This window comes from Melanerpes formicivorus, unplaced genomic scaffold, assembly GCF_026170545.1.
Source record: "Melanerpes formicivorus ecotype bairdi unplaced genomic scaffold, bMelFor1.0.p_v2 SCAF_7, whole genome shotgun sequence".
NCBI lineage: Eukaryota > Metazoa > Chordata > Aves > Piciformes > Picidae > Melanerpes > Melanerpes formicivorus.
In genome coordinates this window covers 4124122-4141464 of record NW_027142359.1, presented here as the reverse complement: position 1 = coordinate 4141464, position 17343 = coordinate 4124122, and the positions used below count along the sequence as shown (strand labels likewise).

The 17343-nt window shown below is 40.0% G+C and overlaps 2 protein-coding genes across 4 annotated transcripts in view; one reads left to right on the top strand and one right to left on the bottom strand.

The window, feature by feature from the left end:
• FGGY (FGGY carbohydrate kinase domain containing) overlaps positions 1–17307 on the bottom strand; it is a 356970-nt gene extending 339663 nt beyond the window's left edge. The window contains exon 1 of one of the 3 annotated variants that reach the window (XM_068140722.1): positions 17280–17307. The gene's annotated coding sequence lies outside the window, so the exon portion shown is untranslated. The remainder of the gene's footprint in view (positions 1–17279) is intronic. The other 2 variants (XM_068140721.1, XM_068140717.1) reach the window with 2 other exon arrangements.
• On the top strand, positions 12902–16153 carry LOC137442266 (CARD- and ANK-domain containing inflammasome adapter protein-like). Its single transcript, XM_068140708.1, is given in 1 exon segment — positions 12902–16153. A coding segment is annotated over 1 exon segment (2256 nt). The 3' UTR covers positions 15158–16153.
• Positions 17308–17343: the final 36 nt, after the last annotated feature.

Here is a 17343-nt window from a genome sequence, read left to right as displayed (position 1 = left end):
TTATATACCTGTGTGTGGACTGCAGTAATTGAACAGTTGGCCACTGCTGCGACAAGGGCTGCTGCTGCCAGGCAAGCACTGACAGATCCACCTCTTGGCCTTAGAGAGCTCAGTTTTGATGTGTATAAGCTATTTTATTTTTCTTTTCCCCACACCAGTGCCAGCCTGAGCAGCCACCTTTCTCCTCTTCCTTTGCCTCTTCTTTTGCACTCCCTCATCTGTGCCGGTAGTGCTTTTGGGAATACTGAAGAATACTTATTTTAATCTGCATTGCTTCCCTTATTCAGTTAACCACACAGCTCTACAGACCCCTGAAATGGTGAGTGGCAATAAGGGAGGCAGAATATCAACACAGGCACAAGCAGTAAAGATGTAGCATCTCCTGAAAGAAATGCTCACCAGCAATCTTCAAACTGCCAGAAACTGAGTCACAACTCTTGAATTCATCCTTCCCACTTTCAATTACATTACAAAAAATGCCCAGGCAGATTTTGCACCAGTTTTACTAACTTCATTTGAATTTACACTTTTGGTTAAACAAGCTCAACATGGACATATGGACAAACATATAAAAAATTGTTTGACTTTCACAGTGAACATTTTTCCTGCACCCCTTAACTCAAAGGAGAAGTTGAGTTCTTTCTCTACCTGCCTATGAAACTGTTTTTGTTAGATGAATAACTTTATGCATATGTATTTCAAATTATTTAAGAGGGCAGTGAGGTTAGTATTCAAAGTCTTATAAATGGAATTTCTTGCACATGGTCCTGATATTGGCTTCCATGTATGGTTTGAATTCACTTACAGAACATACCAGCACACCCAAAATTAGTTTCGACCTATTTCCTCACCCTCCCCCCCCCGCCCCCCTTGTTGACTATGTTATCATTCTTATCTGCAGAAATTGCTTCTGTGTTTTTCACTGGACAGGAAGTGCCACACTGGCAATACAAAAAAGGCTTGGGGTTTAACTTCACCTTAGCTGTGGTTGCTTCCATGGATATGTTCCTTTGGGTTGAATGTGGCAACTTGGTTAACAAAATGCTCTCACAGTACCATAAACATCTATTTGCCACTAGGAAAAACAGTTACACCTTAAATCAAACTCTGAAGGTAACACTAACAAAGTATGCTGACAAGAGCAACAAAATAAAGGGCTCAGGGAAGGAAAGAGCTTACAAAGTTACAAAGTTACTTTTTTTTTTTTTTTTTCTTTTTCTTCCCCTGTTAGAAACAGCTCAATTCCCAAATCTGCTGCAAATTAAGAATGCTAGCAATTCCCCAGGTGAACAGTGCTGCCTGATTTTCTGTAACCTTTCTTAGGATATTCTCTCCTGAAATTCAGTTTTAAGTGGTTTTGCATGTCTAGAGTCACATCTAAGAATAAGCAGCCAATGTTGTTCCCTTTGGGAATACACTGCCCATTACAGCATAGAAGTGCAGGCCCATCAGTCTCTGAAAGCATACTGCTAAGGATCTCAGGCTTTCCCTGCCTCTTTAGGAGGGTCTAGATTCCGTGGTGGCAGTAGTCACCTAAGCATATTAAGGATAAAGAAAACCCCTTGTCTTGTTCAACTGTATAGAGACAGGAACAAGCAAGACCTTGTAATTAACATACAAAAATATGCCCAGAGTTCCTGGGATTCAGCTGATACCAGACAGCAACACAGTAAGTAATAACATTGAGTTCAAATTTCACAAACAACTTTACAGGAGGAGCTACTTCATAGTCCTACACATGACTTTCCATAACTACTGGGTATAAGAAGCATAATGGAGATCTACAGGAGAGAAATACTGAACTTAATTATCTTTATTCCAGGAAGTCCAGGTCTTGGCTTAAAAAACAAAACCAAAAAAGCAAACCAAGAACAAATTCTTGGCCTAAATCCTCCCTTTGGTTTGGATCCTCAGAATAAATTTCACTTCACAGAGATCTACACCCTGATTTAAATGACTCTATGACTCCATGAGTCTATGAGTTACAAACGAGAAGTTTTAAAAGTATAGGTTTAAAACAAACAGAAACTCTCCATTTAGCCAGTAATAATTATCACTCTTGCCCCTGCAACTAAAAATGATTATTTATAATGAAGTTCCAAAAATATATGAAAGGCACTTGCAAGTCAGAAGAAGCAGCAGAATAAGCTCAGAGCTCTCAAATACTGAGAATTTTTAATGGCTTTATATTTCTTCTGTTGTCATCATCAATATTTGCATTATGTAAAGCCTCTCATCGATGAACAATCTATATTAAAACAGGTTTTGGTTCAGTTATTGAACTATATTAACCTATATTTAAATGCTGCTGTCTATTAATCTAAAATTGGAGTACTGATTCATAGTATTATAAACCCCTATGATTCCTTACATTTATTTGCTTAATATATGCTTGCCATGCCTAACATCACAAGCCTCATCTTAATCTTGAATTTAGCTATTATTTGATACTTTATGCTCTGGAACGCCTTCCTTAAGTCTGAAGCCTTAATTTAAGCCAGCTGTTCCACAGTAACTCTACATGTGTGGGATTTTCCCACTAAATGAAAATTGTAACTTTTTTCCTGAAGAGATAAAATGTCCCTTGTGAGATGGCTCCTTTTAAATACAAAGAAACTATCAAAGTTGGTTCAGCCATCTGATGTGAAAATGATTCTGAGCAACAGAGATGCATATATTACTGTCACGCCTTGTCCACATTAGGGTTTAATTTATCTAGTCAGGTTGGCTTTTCCAGCTTTCTGTTTGTCCTGAGCTACACAGTTTTGTTGGAAGCTCGTGATTACCATGTGGGTATTAACATATTTGCCCTCTCAGCATCATGGTATGAGTCTGTTCTTCAAGGCAGTAACACAATCCTGACACTGAACCTCATGTCTAGTTAATCCTCCTCTGAGCAGGTGTAGTCCCACTGCCATTCACAGACTGAACCACAACATCTAAGGTGCACACAAATTGCTGCCTGTGGTAACCTCATCTTTTGCCTCACTTCAACCCCAGACAGTATGTGTGAGGACAGAGGATGAAGTTGCTACACTTAGCTTACAATTTCACCTCTGACAACTGCTTGTTAGATTGCTTGACAGCGATGGCCACCTTTCTAAGGACAGCTACAGAAGAAGGTGGGTGACAGATCTCTACTATCCCCTCCCCAAGGCCACACACTGGTAGCAGAGCCCTGTGCCCTATTCTAGCCTGTGTTCCATCTCTGGGAGCAGTAGGGGCAGATGGGTGGGAAAGAAAAGAGCTACTCAGCCTAACTGCAGGCAGCAAAGCTCATGTATCAAAACTGTTAGTGTGCTTCTGTCAACATTCATGTCTTGTGGGTTTTTTTTCACCAAGTATTTTAAAATATTCATACTGCATAGAGATTCATAGAATCATGTAATTGTTTTAGTTGGAAAAGACCTTTCAGATCGAGTCCAACCATCAGCCTAGCACTACCACAGCCATTAAACCATGTCCCCAGGTGCCATGTCTACACTTTTTTCTTGGGAGTTTTTCCTTGTTCCTTTTCCTTTTCCTTTTTCTTTTTCTATTTTTTCCTTTTTATTTTTAAAAATATTTTATGAAAAATACTGGCATGGGAATTAACCATAACTACACAACTCTAAAGAAATTTTACATCCTGCTATTGGAAGCACTTGGTTCCCTTATATCCAAGATAATATTCCAAAACAGTAGTTTTTATTCAAATCAATTCTCTTGTGAGTAGCACGCACTTAAGACTATTGGTTTTCATGGGGAAGGATGTATATGTGCACAGAAGTACCTACAGAATGCTTTTGGCATATTATTTAAGTGCAGAAAAAGAATAACATTGAAATACAGTTTTTCAATGTCATTTTGATCACTAGAAGACAGGAAACGGGCTCTGGAAATAAAACGCTGGCATACCAGAGGCAGCAGCATATAAAGGGTTAAAAATCAACGCAGCACTTAAGAGTAACAGAATGTTTTCCTGTAAACTCCTTCTACGGCATGATCTAGGGGAAGGTCCAATTTAAGTGCTGGATGTTCATACAGGATTTCCTATGACTAATGCTCTCAGCATTCAAAACTTTTAATTTGAAATGTGGGCGTTATTAACAGCTAGGAAATTTACCATTTCAAATTTCTTACTCAAAAATGAATAGAAATTACTCTGATTTTCAGATTCATTTGCTCTGTGTGGAATGATACCATGAAATAAGGAAGTCACTGAATGGCATATGCTGGGATTGCCTGCCAAGCTTTTACACAAGTCCTTTATATCTGGATGGGATTCACAGGAAGCTTGTACAGGAAGGCCATTTCCTTCCTTATTTTTGAAAAGCTTTGTTGGATGGAAATTATGCCAGTGATTAAAAGAGGAGAAGGGGGAACAAATGACCATCCTGGTGGTTTTGGTGCCAATCCCTGCAAAACTGAAAGTCACATCCATAGAACCTTAATGCAACCTGTTGTAAAATGAACTAATGAAAAGCAAGCTTACAGAGTGCAAAAAAAAAAACCAAAAAAAAATTAAAAGTTGGGGTGTTTTTATATTTTTTAATTTAAAGATTCAAAACCAAAGTAATAGAGGTAGCAAACCAAGAGTGTGGAAAGTGCAAGTGGGAGATGTAATCTGCTACAATTATGCTGAATTTGCCATCATTCCTAATGAGCAAGCCAAGGCAGCGCACATTCTCTAGTAGATTTGCTCTGAATTCTGTTGCAAGCTCTGGCTGCTTCAGATCAATTTAAAATAGCGATGTTACGTTGAATTAAGCATGAAGTTACTAATATAGGTTGAGCTGTCACTACAATATCCCTCTCATTTCTTACTGTCATGTTGATCCCATTTTCATGATGCTGTATTAATTTTTAGCTGAAACTAAGCTTTCCATATGTCTTGTGACACAAGGGAAAAAGACAGTTGATTCTCTAGCTCATCTCTTTACTTATTGTAGCTAATTCACCACGCTAGTACTTGTTAAGAAATCACTATTCTTTCCTTAATCTGGCTCTTCTAAAATACCTAGCAGGCTTATTACTATTCTGTGCACTACCACACTATCCATACTGAGCCAAAGGGTTTGCTTCACTGGGAACCATAAGAGTAGAAAATATACCTACAGGTACACTACAGTGGGTCTAGATGCCTCTTCAGCACCTACCACATCACCTGACAGGAGTTCCAGAAGTCTCAGAGAACACAATTTAACTCTGAAAGTATTCTAAACCTGGAAGTGCTGTTTTGGTAAGGGAAAAAACCAAACCAAATAAACCCCCCAAACCTTAAAAACTTTCTCAAATAGGAGATTCTTTTACCATAGGAGGCAGAACTTAATAAGTGGATTTGATGATACAGAAATAATGGTGAAAGAGGAGAGTCAAAAAGGCATAAGCTAGTAATAATAATTGAAGGACAGTACAGGGGACAATGGAAGACATCAAAAGCATTAGAGCATGCAGCTCATTTAAAGATTGCTGGTGGAGGTGTGCAATTCTCTCCAGCTGGACACCAGAAACAAACATTCAGAGTATGAAAGCTATTATTAAAAAAAAAAAAAAAAAGATGCTGGTATAATGAGTCAAGCTTGTGCTTTGTCCACAGAGTAGCTATGGCATAGGTAACAACCATATGTATTCATCTGTGGTGACAAAAGGCATTCCCAGGGGAAAGAAAATCCATGCTTTTCATGGCTCCTTGTGAGCAAAGATAGTTACTAAAAAAAAGCCTCTTCATGCAGCAAACATGCCTCTGCTCACAGCGCAGAATGCAGGAGAAAGGAATACAATAATTAGTTCCAGGAATGGGGATAGAGAAGTCCAAAATGAAAGCTCCAGTTCAGATGAGACTGCACATGATTTGCAAAGCGATGGAAATTGAGGGGGCAGCTAGGTCATGCCTTTCCCCTGCTGCATGAATCACTCTTTGAATGGAAATTTGAGTAGGAAGACATAATGGCTTGGGAACAAAGAGAGCTGCTGGAATATCACAGGTGCAGCTGAACAGAGAAGGATGTTTTGGGATATGCCAAGGAAAGCAAACACCATGAATCTAGAGGAGTTGTCAGGATTTTGTGATTTAGAGAGCTATCCAAATCAACAAGGGCATTTCTCAGAGCCAAACAGAGAGGAGAATAGCTGAGGTCCTCACTCAGTGCTCCAGTTAATCAATTCCTTCATGCTAAAGCAGAATTCAGAAAAAGGGAGATACTGATGCCATCCTAAGTTTCTGGGAGTCAAACTTACACTCTGCTGAGGCACATCTCTATAGTTCGATGTGTAATTACACACTTTGCTGGATGGGAATTAATCTGAGGTGCAGGAATCCAGATTTTGACACACAAGAAGACATAAACATGCTGGGGGAACCAAATTAGTCAGTCAAAGCCAGGGGACTCAAACAGAAGGCATGGGAGCCTGTCAGAACTGGAAAGAGAAGATAACATGGGAAAAATCAACTCTATATGCCTCAGAAACCATCCAGCAATTAGAAACACTGTGAAACAAAAAGGTACTCATCAAATTACAGAATTTTGTACAAAATTGAACATTAATAATAAGAAAACAATTACATGCCTGTGATCTTCTAGCTTTGTTACACCAGGAAAGTTTAAACTTCATTTTGCTGTACAACAAACATAAACTGAGTGCATTTAAAAATCCGAGATTTTAACGAGTAGGTGAGGGTGGAGTGCAACTGAATGGTAAGAAAGGTAATCAGAAACAAAAAATCATTAAAAAATAATAAAATGCTTCTGCATCTGTCAAAATCAACTTACTTCTTCTCTAAATATAGAATTCTAGACCAAGTAATTAAGACAAGCTGAACCAGCACTGCCAGGGAATCATTCTTAATCTTGAGTTGCCTTGTTTTCCATACAGCAGCAAACAATGCCACTGAAAAACTGAGAAGCAAAGCATGCAGGAATTACAGGCACTCTAGGGTCACAAATAAGCTTGCATTAATTTTTTTTTAAATGGTGCTAATTATTATTAGTCTTTTGTAAAACTATGCCAAGAAAAACTTAAGGGACTGACAATGTAATAGCCACTTTGCCAAGTTCAGAGAGCAGGGAGTACAGGAACCATTTTTAAGGTGAACAGAGAAACAAGGCTAGAATATTAAGGAAAAAACCCCAACTTTATGGCCTGAAATGGCAGTTGTGGAGAAGGCCACAGATGCAGGGAATCTTTCCTGGTGTATCTCAAGAAATCTATCAGGAAGACCAAACAGACTCAGCCAGACCCAACTGTTTCAGTTGCTCTCTATAAATGGAATTAACTGAGCCCTCATTTACTGTTATCTGCTCTTCGCCTTGCAAGACTGCAGCACTTTTTTTGCTGCTGGTGGTGTTACTAGAAACTGAAGTCTACCACCACTAACTCAGAAGGCATACTCCATCTTTTACACAGCAGTTACAATTTTTCTTACCAAAATTTAAAAAAAAGTTAAGAATTGTTTTCCATACTAAATGGAAGTGAGTTTTAGATTCCTTCAACTTCAGGGAAAAAAAAAAAAAAAACCAGCTGTGGGACAAATGGATTTGAAAATTCTCCTGACATAATAAACACAACTTATATACATTTTACTGTAAATGGAGTCCTCAGAGAGGGCAAAATTTCAAATTGTGTGTGTGTGTAGACTTCCTTAGCAAGCCATTGTTTAAGTAAATGTCTGTACTATGTCTGACGCTTGACATGAACTGTAATAACTTAATAGCAATTAAAACTGGTTTATGATGTGGCAAAACATTATTTCCTTCCAAAGTCATGGTAGTCTCTAGTCATATCTGTAGCATTTTATAATCACTAAGAACAAAATTCTGCTTGTGCAGTGCTTAAAGCTCAGAATAGTTCTTCACTCACTGCATCTACAAAGCAAATTTGGCCAAAAGGCTTCTGTGGGAGATGTCATGGCACTGCCATACCCTCCTTCTGGGAGTCATGCTGCCAGTAAGGCTAGCCCAATGAGTCTAGGCAGTGTGAGGAGGATCTTGGTCTTTAACAGTTAAAGAACTTCTAGAAAGTATGTCCTTCTGTAGGATTTCACTGACAAAGTGTATGTTCCTGACTCAAAACCACAAGGGCTTGTTTGGTTTAAAATGGAAAAAAAAAAAAATCTGCCCATTTTGGAGAAAAACCTTGAACTCTATCTGGTTAGTTGTGCTAATCCTTGAAGCTGCCTCAGCATTTAGTAACGTAATACTTTTCCAACACTTATATTTTATGCTAATGATACAAGGGTTAGCATTTTACTGTAACTGATTCTGTTGGTGTTGGTCTGAAAGGATACATTTAAATTTCTAAAATTCTAAGATAAAAATCATGACACTGATTCAACTTCAAGCCAATGAATTGCAGAATGGTGTTTCCTCCTTAGTAAAATCAGTATCAGTGTCCAGATTTTAGTCAAGCTGTTGCCTTATGACCTCATATTTTGAAAGCACCCATGAATAGTGGGCAAAGCTGGGAAGCTGTGCCTTCTGCACAGTGCCTCTTTCAAGTACAGGACCTAGCACAGGACTCTGCAGGGGGGGCTATGGCCTGCCAATGGCCAAGGTGCAGAGAGGGTACAATGGGAGCCCGGTGTGCAAGTCTGAGATGCAAAACATGAAGCTGGATCGATCAGTCTTCCACTTGCTCCAGCAGGATCCTGCTCAGGCCCCTGATGATACACGTTCAAAGGATAGCACTAGTCTTAAGGAGCTCCTCACATTTAAGTATGAGCCATGGTAGAGACAGCTCAGCACCAGAATGCCCCAAGCCTACTCTCTACAGAAACACGACTAACACAAATAAGATCACTTGGTGCCAAAGCTCCACTTTCGATTTCCCTAATTGACTGCAGTTAGTCTTTAGGCAAAACGCAGCACTACATTTTGTCTCTCTTGCAGACATTCTGACTAGTCAGCTTCTCTTCCAGTGTTATAAGTCAAGTACACACTAATCATCATCATGAACATTTCTAACATTGCTGTTTCTCAATCTAGCTACACCTAAATATAGTTCAACCAGACGGGATTTCTGGTTATCCAAACCAAAGCTTTATTCAAGAGCCATGTTTATTAATGAAATGCTTTGCAGACATAAATCTCCGTCCTTCATGAAGTTTAGATAATGATGTTGGCTTTATTATCTCTTACAGACTAGTTATTCTACAGACGGATATGTTCCCAAGAAACAGTTGGCATTATTGCAAACAACTGTCTTCGGTGAAATGAAAGTGCACATTGGGAAACATAAAAATATCACGGTGAGTGAAACTGTGTTATTAATGTTTGGCTTTCCATCAGTTTTAGCAAGAAAATGCCCTGGAGAACAGGAGTTACAGGAAGGCATTCACTTGCATTACATGCAGTTTGGGAAGCAGAAGGCAGTCACCAGAGCTCCAGGCGGGAATGGGAACGCCTCGGTGGAGAAATGGTGACCTCTTCAGGTTCCTCACTCCAAGGGCCACAGCTCCTCACATCTTCATTTAGCAGCGTGCAAGGTGTAGTTTGGCTTGCTTTCATCTTTGAGAAATTAAAATAGGGAAAATTAAATGTAGATTTGATGATGACATAGCAACATAAAATAAGCTAGAGAACATGGGCACGTGTTAATTTAAGAAATAAATGTTCATCTTTGAGAAGTCAGAAAACAATACTTCAAAGGACCAAAACTTCAAAGCACTCTATAACTTCAAAGCCCTGCATCAACATTAATAAAGACTTAGGATATGTCTGTGAGGTAGAAAAAAATTTCCTTTTTCAATGCTTGTGTAAACAGGGCACAGAGATTAAGCGATTTGCCCAAGGACACAAATTAGCAGCAAAGTTGAGGCTGCATGTCAGAAATAACTGGCTCAAGACTCCCAGAACAGCTAGATTAAAACAGCTCCCTATATGGACACTTATTCAGCAGAAGCCAAACCAGAGATCTTTCCTATCAATAGCATCACCTGCCTTTTTTAAAGTCTGCTCTAAACTTCACTGAGTTGTTTTCAGCTGAATATCCTCCCACAGAGTACACTCAGATATACCTGAATTAAGGTAACATTACATATACAACAAATCTTACTTCTGCATTTAATAATGACATTACAGATTATACGGTCTGTGTGAAGACTCCCATTTTTGCTGGGTCATGATAATCTACTCACTGCAGGCTTCTTGACAACACACAACACACTGACAGCACACTAGTACCAACCAGAACTTTTCACTATGTTCTTCTAGAGTAATACATAACATATATATATATATATATATAGCTGATCCCCTATGTTGCCCTGCCATATACACATTCTGATGAACACAGAGATCCTTACGCACTGTCTGACAAACAAGACAGGAGCAAACCCCATTATTTCCTTTTCCAAATAACCTAATAAAGAACAGTCTTTGGATACCTGGAGCTAAAGAAGCCAGCAGAACTAAAAGTGGCCTGTGTAGTATTTAGTAAGAAGAGAAAATAATCACTTTATGCCCTTACACAACAAATAAATGTAAAGGACAGTAAAGGCCAAAGGTTTGCCTCTTCCTTTCTCTAACTTATTTCTTTTCTTAGATATTAGGTTTTGCTATTCTTATTTTTAATGAAGAGCTTCCTGATGATTCCATGAGTTTGTGGTCTCATGCACTTAATTAAAGGAGAAGAGGTGTGGAACCTTGAACTGTTCCCTTCCCTAAAACATTCATATGTCAAATAAACAGAGATATTAAGCTTAAAAGATATAAACAAAAAGTATGGTTCAAGTAGCCAATTCTGAATCTCTTCTCAACTGTGTTGGGATTTGATTTTTTATGAAGCCATTGTTGGGACAACCCTAAAAAGTAGCTAAAATACTAATTGAACTATAAGGGCATTTAAAGTAGAATTTCTGAAAATGAATTCATACAACAAACTTCCCAATTTTTCTTATCAAATGTGATTCTTGTATGAAGACAGAATTTCCTCAGAAGTCTCATATCTATAAGGAAGATTTTTTTATTAGTGCATAATTCTATTTTGAAGCCTTAGTAACAAGTAATCTGCTGCATATTCCTTTCCCAAAATAAAGTCCCAGAGTGGCTCTGAAAGAGCTGCTCCTTGCATATACTGTTCAAATGTTCCTCCTCAAGGCCAGTTAGGAGTACTGCACCTTCCAGTTGTGCTGTTTACTAGTAAAAGCTCTGTATTCTGAACTTCAAGAGACTCCTGCTATACTATAGACTCTGATACAATATCACCATTTCTGCTTTTAAATTTTTCAGGAGTTCCAAAAATCCTTGTGCTGTCTGTATTAATGATACTGCCCAGGACTCATCTATCATTTTCCACTGCCAGAGCTCAAAACTTTTCTGTGAGGGTAATCAAGTATTGCTCACTCTGTTTTGCATGGGAACAATAATAACAAAGAGATAAAGATCCCATTTCATCAAGCTTTACCTAAGGATTATTAATTTACACAAAACAGATGAATCTTCAGTGCTCTGTTAAGTCAAATCTGAAGACTAAATAATTAGCAGATCACAGACTGAGTCATTAGCAGAGTTGGGAACATTGAATTCAGACCTAGCTCACTCCAACAGACCAGTTTTCCACCTTATGTGTTAAGAATCATTAACTAAATGACAAAGGTTTTGCTATTCTTGGTGTAGTGCCCTTCTCTGCATTTCAGAGGAATTATTAGGCTCTTAAACTGGCTGTCAAATTTGCTGACTTGGTATCTGGCTGGCTTTCAAAATACCTATTAAAAGTCTTGCCTTTTCCAGCTAGTTCTTCAATAAATCTTTTTTTTTTTTTTTTTTTTTTACTAGAATAAGCTTTACAATGTAACTTATAAATGCAACAGAAAAAAAAAAAAAAATAGCAGTCACATTGTACAGCCTAGTAAAGAAAATACACCCAAGGCACCAGGACCCAACAGAAAGGACACTGGACTAAGAAACAGATGGCAAAATTTCCCATTTGCTCAAGTAAAGTCAAGCTTTCAGTTTTGCAGCTCATTTTACTTCTAGCTCCTGCAGAACTCCATAATCTTAATTTATCTCTCAACTGATTTCAAAATGTGGGGATGATTATAATTCATTTTCCTTCTCTCCATGAGGAATTCTAACACCAAGAAGATAAATTAATTACAGCTAGATTCAAAGGTCCCACACTCATACTGAAGACTATACAGATTCACAGACTTGAAGCTCTATTTAATTATACCTTAAACGCTGATCCTGAATCACACATCTTGATCCACCTCATAAGTTCCAGACAGACTCCAGGTTACAACAGGAAAGACAAGCTATGGTTAACTATAGCTGACAGACTGCAATTGTAACTCATATTAGAAAGGCTGGGTCACTTTTCCTAACTAGCCACACATGGAGTTTATTTTTATCTAGGTCTTTGTTTTCATTTCATTACATTACAGAGCTTTCACCTATGTAGCTGGCAATGTGTACTCTCTCATTTAAGATCACAGAAACTATGTAATCATGGCAACAGTAACTATGCTGTGCATTTTCTTTTGTCATATTTAATAGACTGGTCATTTAGGCACCTGCAAAAACCAGCATGGCCAGAGGAACAGAGAAAGTCCATAAACAACTATCTTCTATTCAAGCATCAGATTTGCAAAAGCTATTTTTCCTTCCTAATTATGTGTAAAAAGTCTGGAAGAAGACTTCCAAGTGGAATATCTTTCCATATCACAGACTTTTGTTTTGTTATTAAACTTCACTTGTTGCTAAGGAAGAACGGAGAAGATGAAAGGACTTCTAACAACCAGAAAACCAAAGGTGAGGGAGTTTTGATTTCTTTCTCATTCTTTAAAGTTTTATCACTGAACTGTAATGGTTGTTGGTTCACAGTTCTACGAAAAGAATGTGTGAAATGATCTGAGCCTGATTTGCTATTTCAGATTTAATTTCAAACATCAAACAATAGCTCAATTCACTTTTTGATCAGCAACATGAACTCAACCAGCCTGTTCACAAACCCCTATGCAATTGAAGTCCTAAGGACTAAAAAAGAAGAGCTGGTAGAAGGCATAAATGACCCAGACCATCTCCTGAACTGCCTGATAGACCATGGTATTTTTACCCCAGAAAAAAAGATGGGTTTGAGTTTCTACAGGACACAAACAGAAAAGAACTCCCGAGTTTTAGACATACTGATATCTCAAGGTGAACGAGCCTGCACGCTCTTCTTTTATCCATGCCTGAAGCAAGTGGAGCCAAAACTTTATAGCAAGATGCAAAAACACGTCAGTGAAGTAAATGAAAGCATTTGAGATGCTAGAAGACAGCTGGTTGGATATTTACTCAAAAAAGACAAGGTTTGGTTTGAAAATAGCAGTGAAGGGCACCAGTTAAAAAAAGGCAGTCCTAGAAGGAAAAAGCAAGAATGGGCTATTAAGAGGAAAGGAAAACAAACTCGACTTTCAAGGGCAGCAAAGCCTAGCAAAGATCATGCTGGTGTTGGCATCTTTGATGCAGTTGCTAAAGGCCATCTTTCTGAGTTATTGAAAATATTGGAAGACATTGATATCAACGCACTCAGCTCCTCAGGAGAAACACTTCTGCATGTTGCAGCTGCTAATGGACATCTAAAGATACTGGAATATCTGATCAGCAAAGGTGCAAAGATAGATATGAAGGACAAGAAAGGAAGAACTGCACTGCACAGGGCTGCTGAGAAAGGCCATGGAGATGCAGTGAAAGTGCTTCTCCAGTGTCAAGCTTACATATACAGTTTGGATACAAAAGGCAAGACACCACTTCATTTGGCTGCCCAGAATGACTACAGTCACATCCTGAAGATGCTGCTGAAAGAAGAGGCAAGAAGCTACAGAAACCAGTGCAACTTTTTGCACCTGGCAGCTCGTAAAGATGAAAACAGACTGGCAAAAATTATTTTAAGGGCTGTTGCCTGTGTTGATGGAAGAGATGAAAGTGGACAGACTGCTCTCGATTATGCCGTTTCTCAGGGGTCTGAAAATACTGCAAAAGTCCTACTAGAAGCTGGAGCCAGTGTTGATTCCAGCATGGCTGAAAGAGCCTTCAACAGCAACCACCTGTTCACCTTCAAAATACTACTAGAATATTCTAAAGACTTGTCTTCTGACATAATGGAGTCAGCTTTTTTTAGAGCTGTACAGAAAAATCTGCATGGTATTGTGGCAGCTTTAATTGACAGAGGTACAAACATAAATGCCTGCGATGATGTGCAGTACACTCCTTTACTGCTGGCATGTGAAATGGGCCAAGCTGAATCAGCAGAAGTCCTCATTGAAAAGGGAGCAGACTTTGGAATAACCACTCCTGCTTCAGACACAGCTTTGCACCTGGCAGTTCAAGCTGGGGCAGCTTCCATCGCCAGTCTGCTTCTGTGCAAAGGGATGGAAATTAATCTTGTGAACCAAGCTGAGGAAACTCCACTCCATGTTGCCGCTCTTCATAACAGAGGAGCATTAGTTGGCCTTCTAGTTAATGCTGGGGCCAAAATTAACGCTGTCACTAAACGGTTTATTACTCCCCTGCATATTGCAAGCCAAAGGGGTAACACTGATGTTGCCCAGCAGCTGTTGCATCACAAAGCCAACGTTAATGCTAAGGACAAGCAATCAAAATCACCTTTACATCTTGCTGCTGAAAGGGGAGACAAAACAATGGTGGAGATAATTCTGAATGCTAACGCTGACCCCAGTGCACAAGACAAGGAGAAAAAGACTCCCCTGCACACTGCAGCTGCAAGGGGATATCTCAGTGTTGTGAAAGCTCTGTTAGCTAAAAAAGGAAGATGTGGAGCTAAGGACATGGATGGATGCACTCCAATGCACTATGCAGCGACCAAAGGAAACACAGAGATCATCCAAACTCTTCTGACATCAGGGAAACACTCAAACATTGATGACAGAAATACCTGGAGAAAGACTGCACTGCGTATTGCAGCAGAAAATGGACACAGTGACTTGATAAACCTGTTACTGAGGCAGGGGGCAGCCATTAATGCCTTGGACAGCAGCAAGGACACTCCACTGCACTGTGCATGCAAGGCTGGCCACTTCAATGCCGTGAATTCCCTCATAAGCTGGACACAATTAGAAAACCCAAATTTACTAGCTGCTAATAGCCTCAAAAAGACCCCATTACAAGTAGCAGAATTTAATAAAACAGAAAACCAGGATCAAATTTTAGCACTTTTGAAAATGTTACTAACAAAATGAAGATGTGAAGCAAAAAATTCTGAATTTAACTACAGAATCCTCTTTCAATGTCATTTTGATGGTGCCAGTATGATTGAGAATTATGGCAGGGCAGGCAGAATCAACTAAGCAATCAAAGGCAGCCATGGAAAAATGTATCTAAGTATTGATAAGCCTTTTGCTTCTCTCACAAATCTCATGATTGGAATCTATTTAAAGAACACCAGTCTTTACTATGTTGTGTGTGACCTCCTCTAGGATAAGGCTTAAAAGACTTTAAAAAAAAAAAGAAAAGAAAATAATCTCTCATCTCTATGTATTAGCCTGCATGGACAACTTAGTTAAGCACTGTTTGGTAAAAACACATTTAACAAAAAGCCATTTAATATGAATAAGGAGACATTTGTATCCCCGAGGATATAGTGCATAGAGATTTTGGAGTAGATAAGACTAGTTTTGTTTAGCTTAGCCAGATCTAACTACAGAGGGCTGTCAAAAGAAATGGATTTGGCCCTGCCTTTCAGTCCAGTCATGCATGCCTACTCTAGGCTGTATGTGTGAGCTGATCCAACTTGTTCCACAGCTATAAGTGAACAAAGGGGAGAAGCTGTGTAGCAAAGGGCTAAACAGCACTGGCTCTCCTGAGGGTAATGTAGTATTAGCTTGGTTTATGCTGATTACAACATTGCTCTTTGCGCTAACTAGAGATTAATAGGAAAATTTACTAGTGTGGAGTTGCTCTACCCTAGATTTACTCAGCTCATTCCCCATGCTAATAAATCCAATTTGGTCTAAACCAACCAGAGTAGTGTGTGCCCAAAACTTTGCTAACATAACGATGGCGTTTTCAGGACACTATTATATACTATGCTGACATTCATCATTGGGCTGGATCCTCTTTAGACTTTCAATACTATACCCTAGGACATGGCACTGGCAGATGCTGAGACTATAACAATGATTTTTCTTCCATCCTTCATCATACCATTTGTTTAGGTTTTGCATTTTATAGCGATAACTTGCAAACAATCATACTTGCTGTTTATTAACTTCACTTTCAAATGAATTCCAGCACAAAGATGAAATGTTCAGAATAAACCAGGATGCAACAGAGTTTATTGGTTCAAAATATTTATATTGTTACCTGTTAAAACAGGAAACACTTTGAGTCTATGGATAGTTCCCCAAGGTAATTTTCCATATAATGACAACAAATATTCTCAGGATATCAGGTAGTGATAGGACTAGGGGGAATGGAATGAAGCTGGAGGTGGGGAGATTCAGGCTGGATGTGAGGAGGAGGTTCTTCACCATGAGAGTGGTGAAACCCTGGAATGGGTTGTCCAGGGAGGTGGTCGAGGCCCCGTCCCTGGGGGTGTTTAAGAGCAGGCTGGATGAGGCTCTGTCCAGCCTGATCTAGTGTGGGGTGTCCCTGCCCATGGCAGGGGGGTTGGAACTAGATGATCCTTGTGGTCCCTTCCAACCCTGAATGAAACTATGAAACTATGAAAACCTCGTGGCTCCACACATTTCCCTTCAACATGGAATTAGATGCTCCACCACCACAAAGGGCCAAAGACTTCTTGTGAAACAAAACACAGATTTAAGAATATATGGTCCTATACCTGTGACTTTTTTAATCACATTGAAGCACTTTAACTTGACCCGCTAAACCACCCAGCGGCTTGGTATCTTCTAAAGGAACGAAAAGAGACGACTGCCTGTTTTGAAGCACTCTGAGGCCAGCAAACCGGACACCCGCAGCACGATGCACCGAAACCGCGTCCCTCTTTGGCCAGCCCGTCACTCTTCAGCGGGCCCCGGGCTCACCCCGGCCAGCTCGCAGTCCAGCGCTACCCCAGCAGGCACAAACGAGGGAAGACGAACCACCATCTTGAGACCCGGCTTCCCTTCAGAGCGCTCCCACCCCGCAGCGAGCGGGGCAGCGCAGAGCTGTAGGCACCGGGGAGCGCGGCCTGGGCAGGCTCCAGCCTCCCTCCGCCGCGGGCCGCTCTGCTTTCCTCTCAGCCCCCACTCTCTCCCATCCCTGCCTGTCACTCCCCGCCTTCCCCTCCGCTCACACCCTGGAACTCTCCCCTCAGAGCCCAGCTCGCCCTCAGCTGCCCCTACGCGCCCCGCCTACCCCAGCGCCATCTCTCCGCCTCCACCCCGGCTTCTTCTCAGGGCGCAGCTTCGCTGGGGCCGGC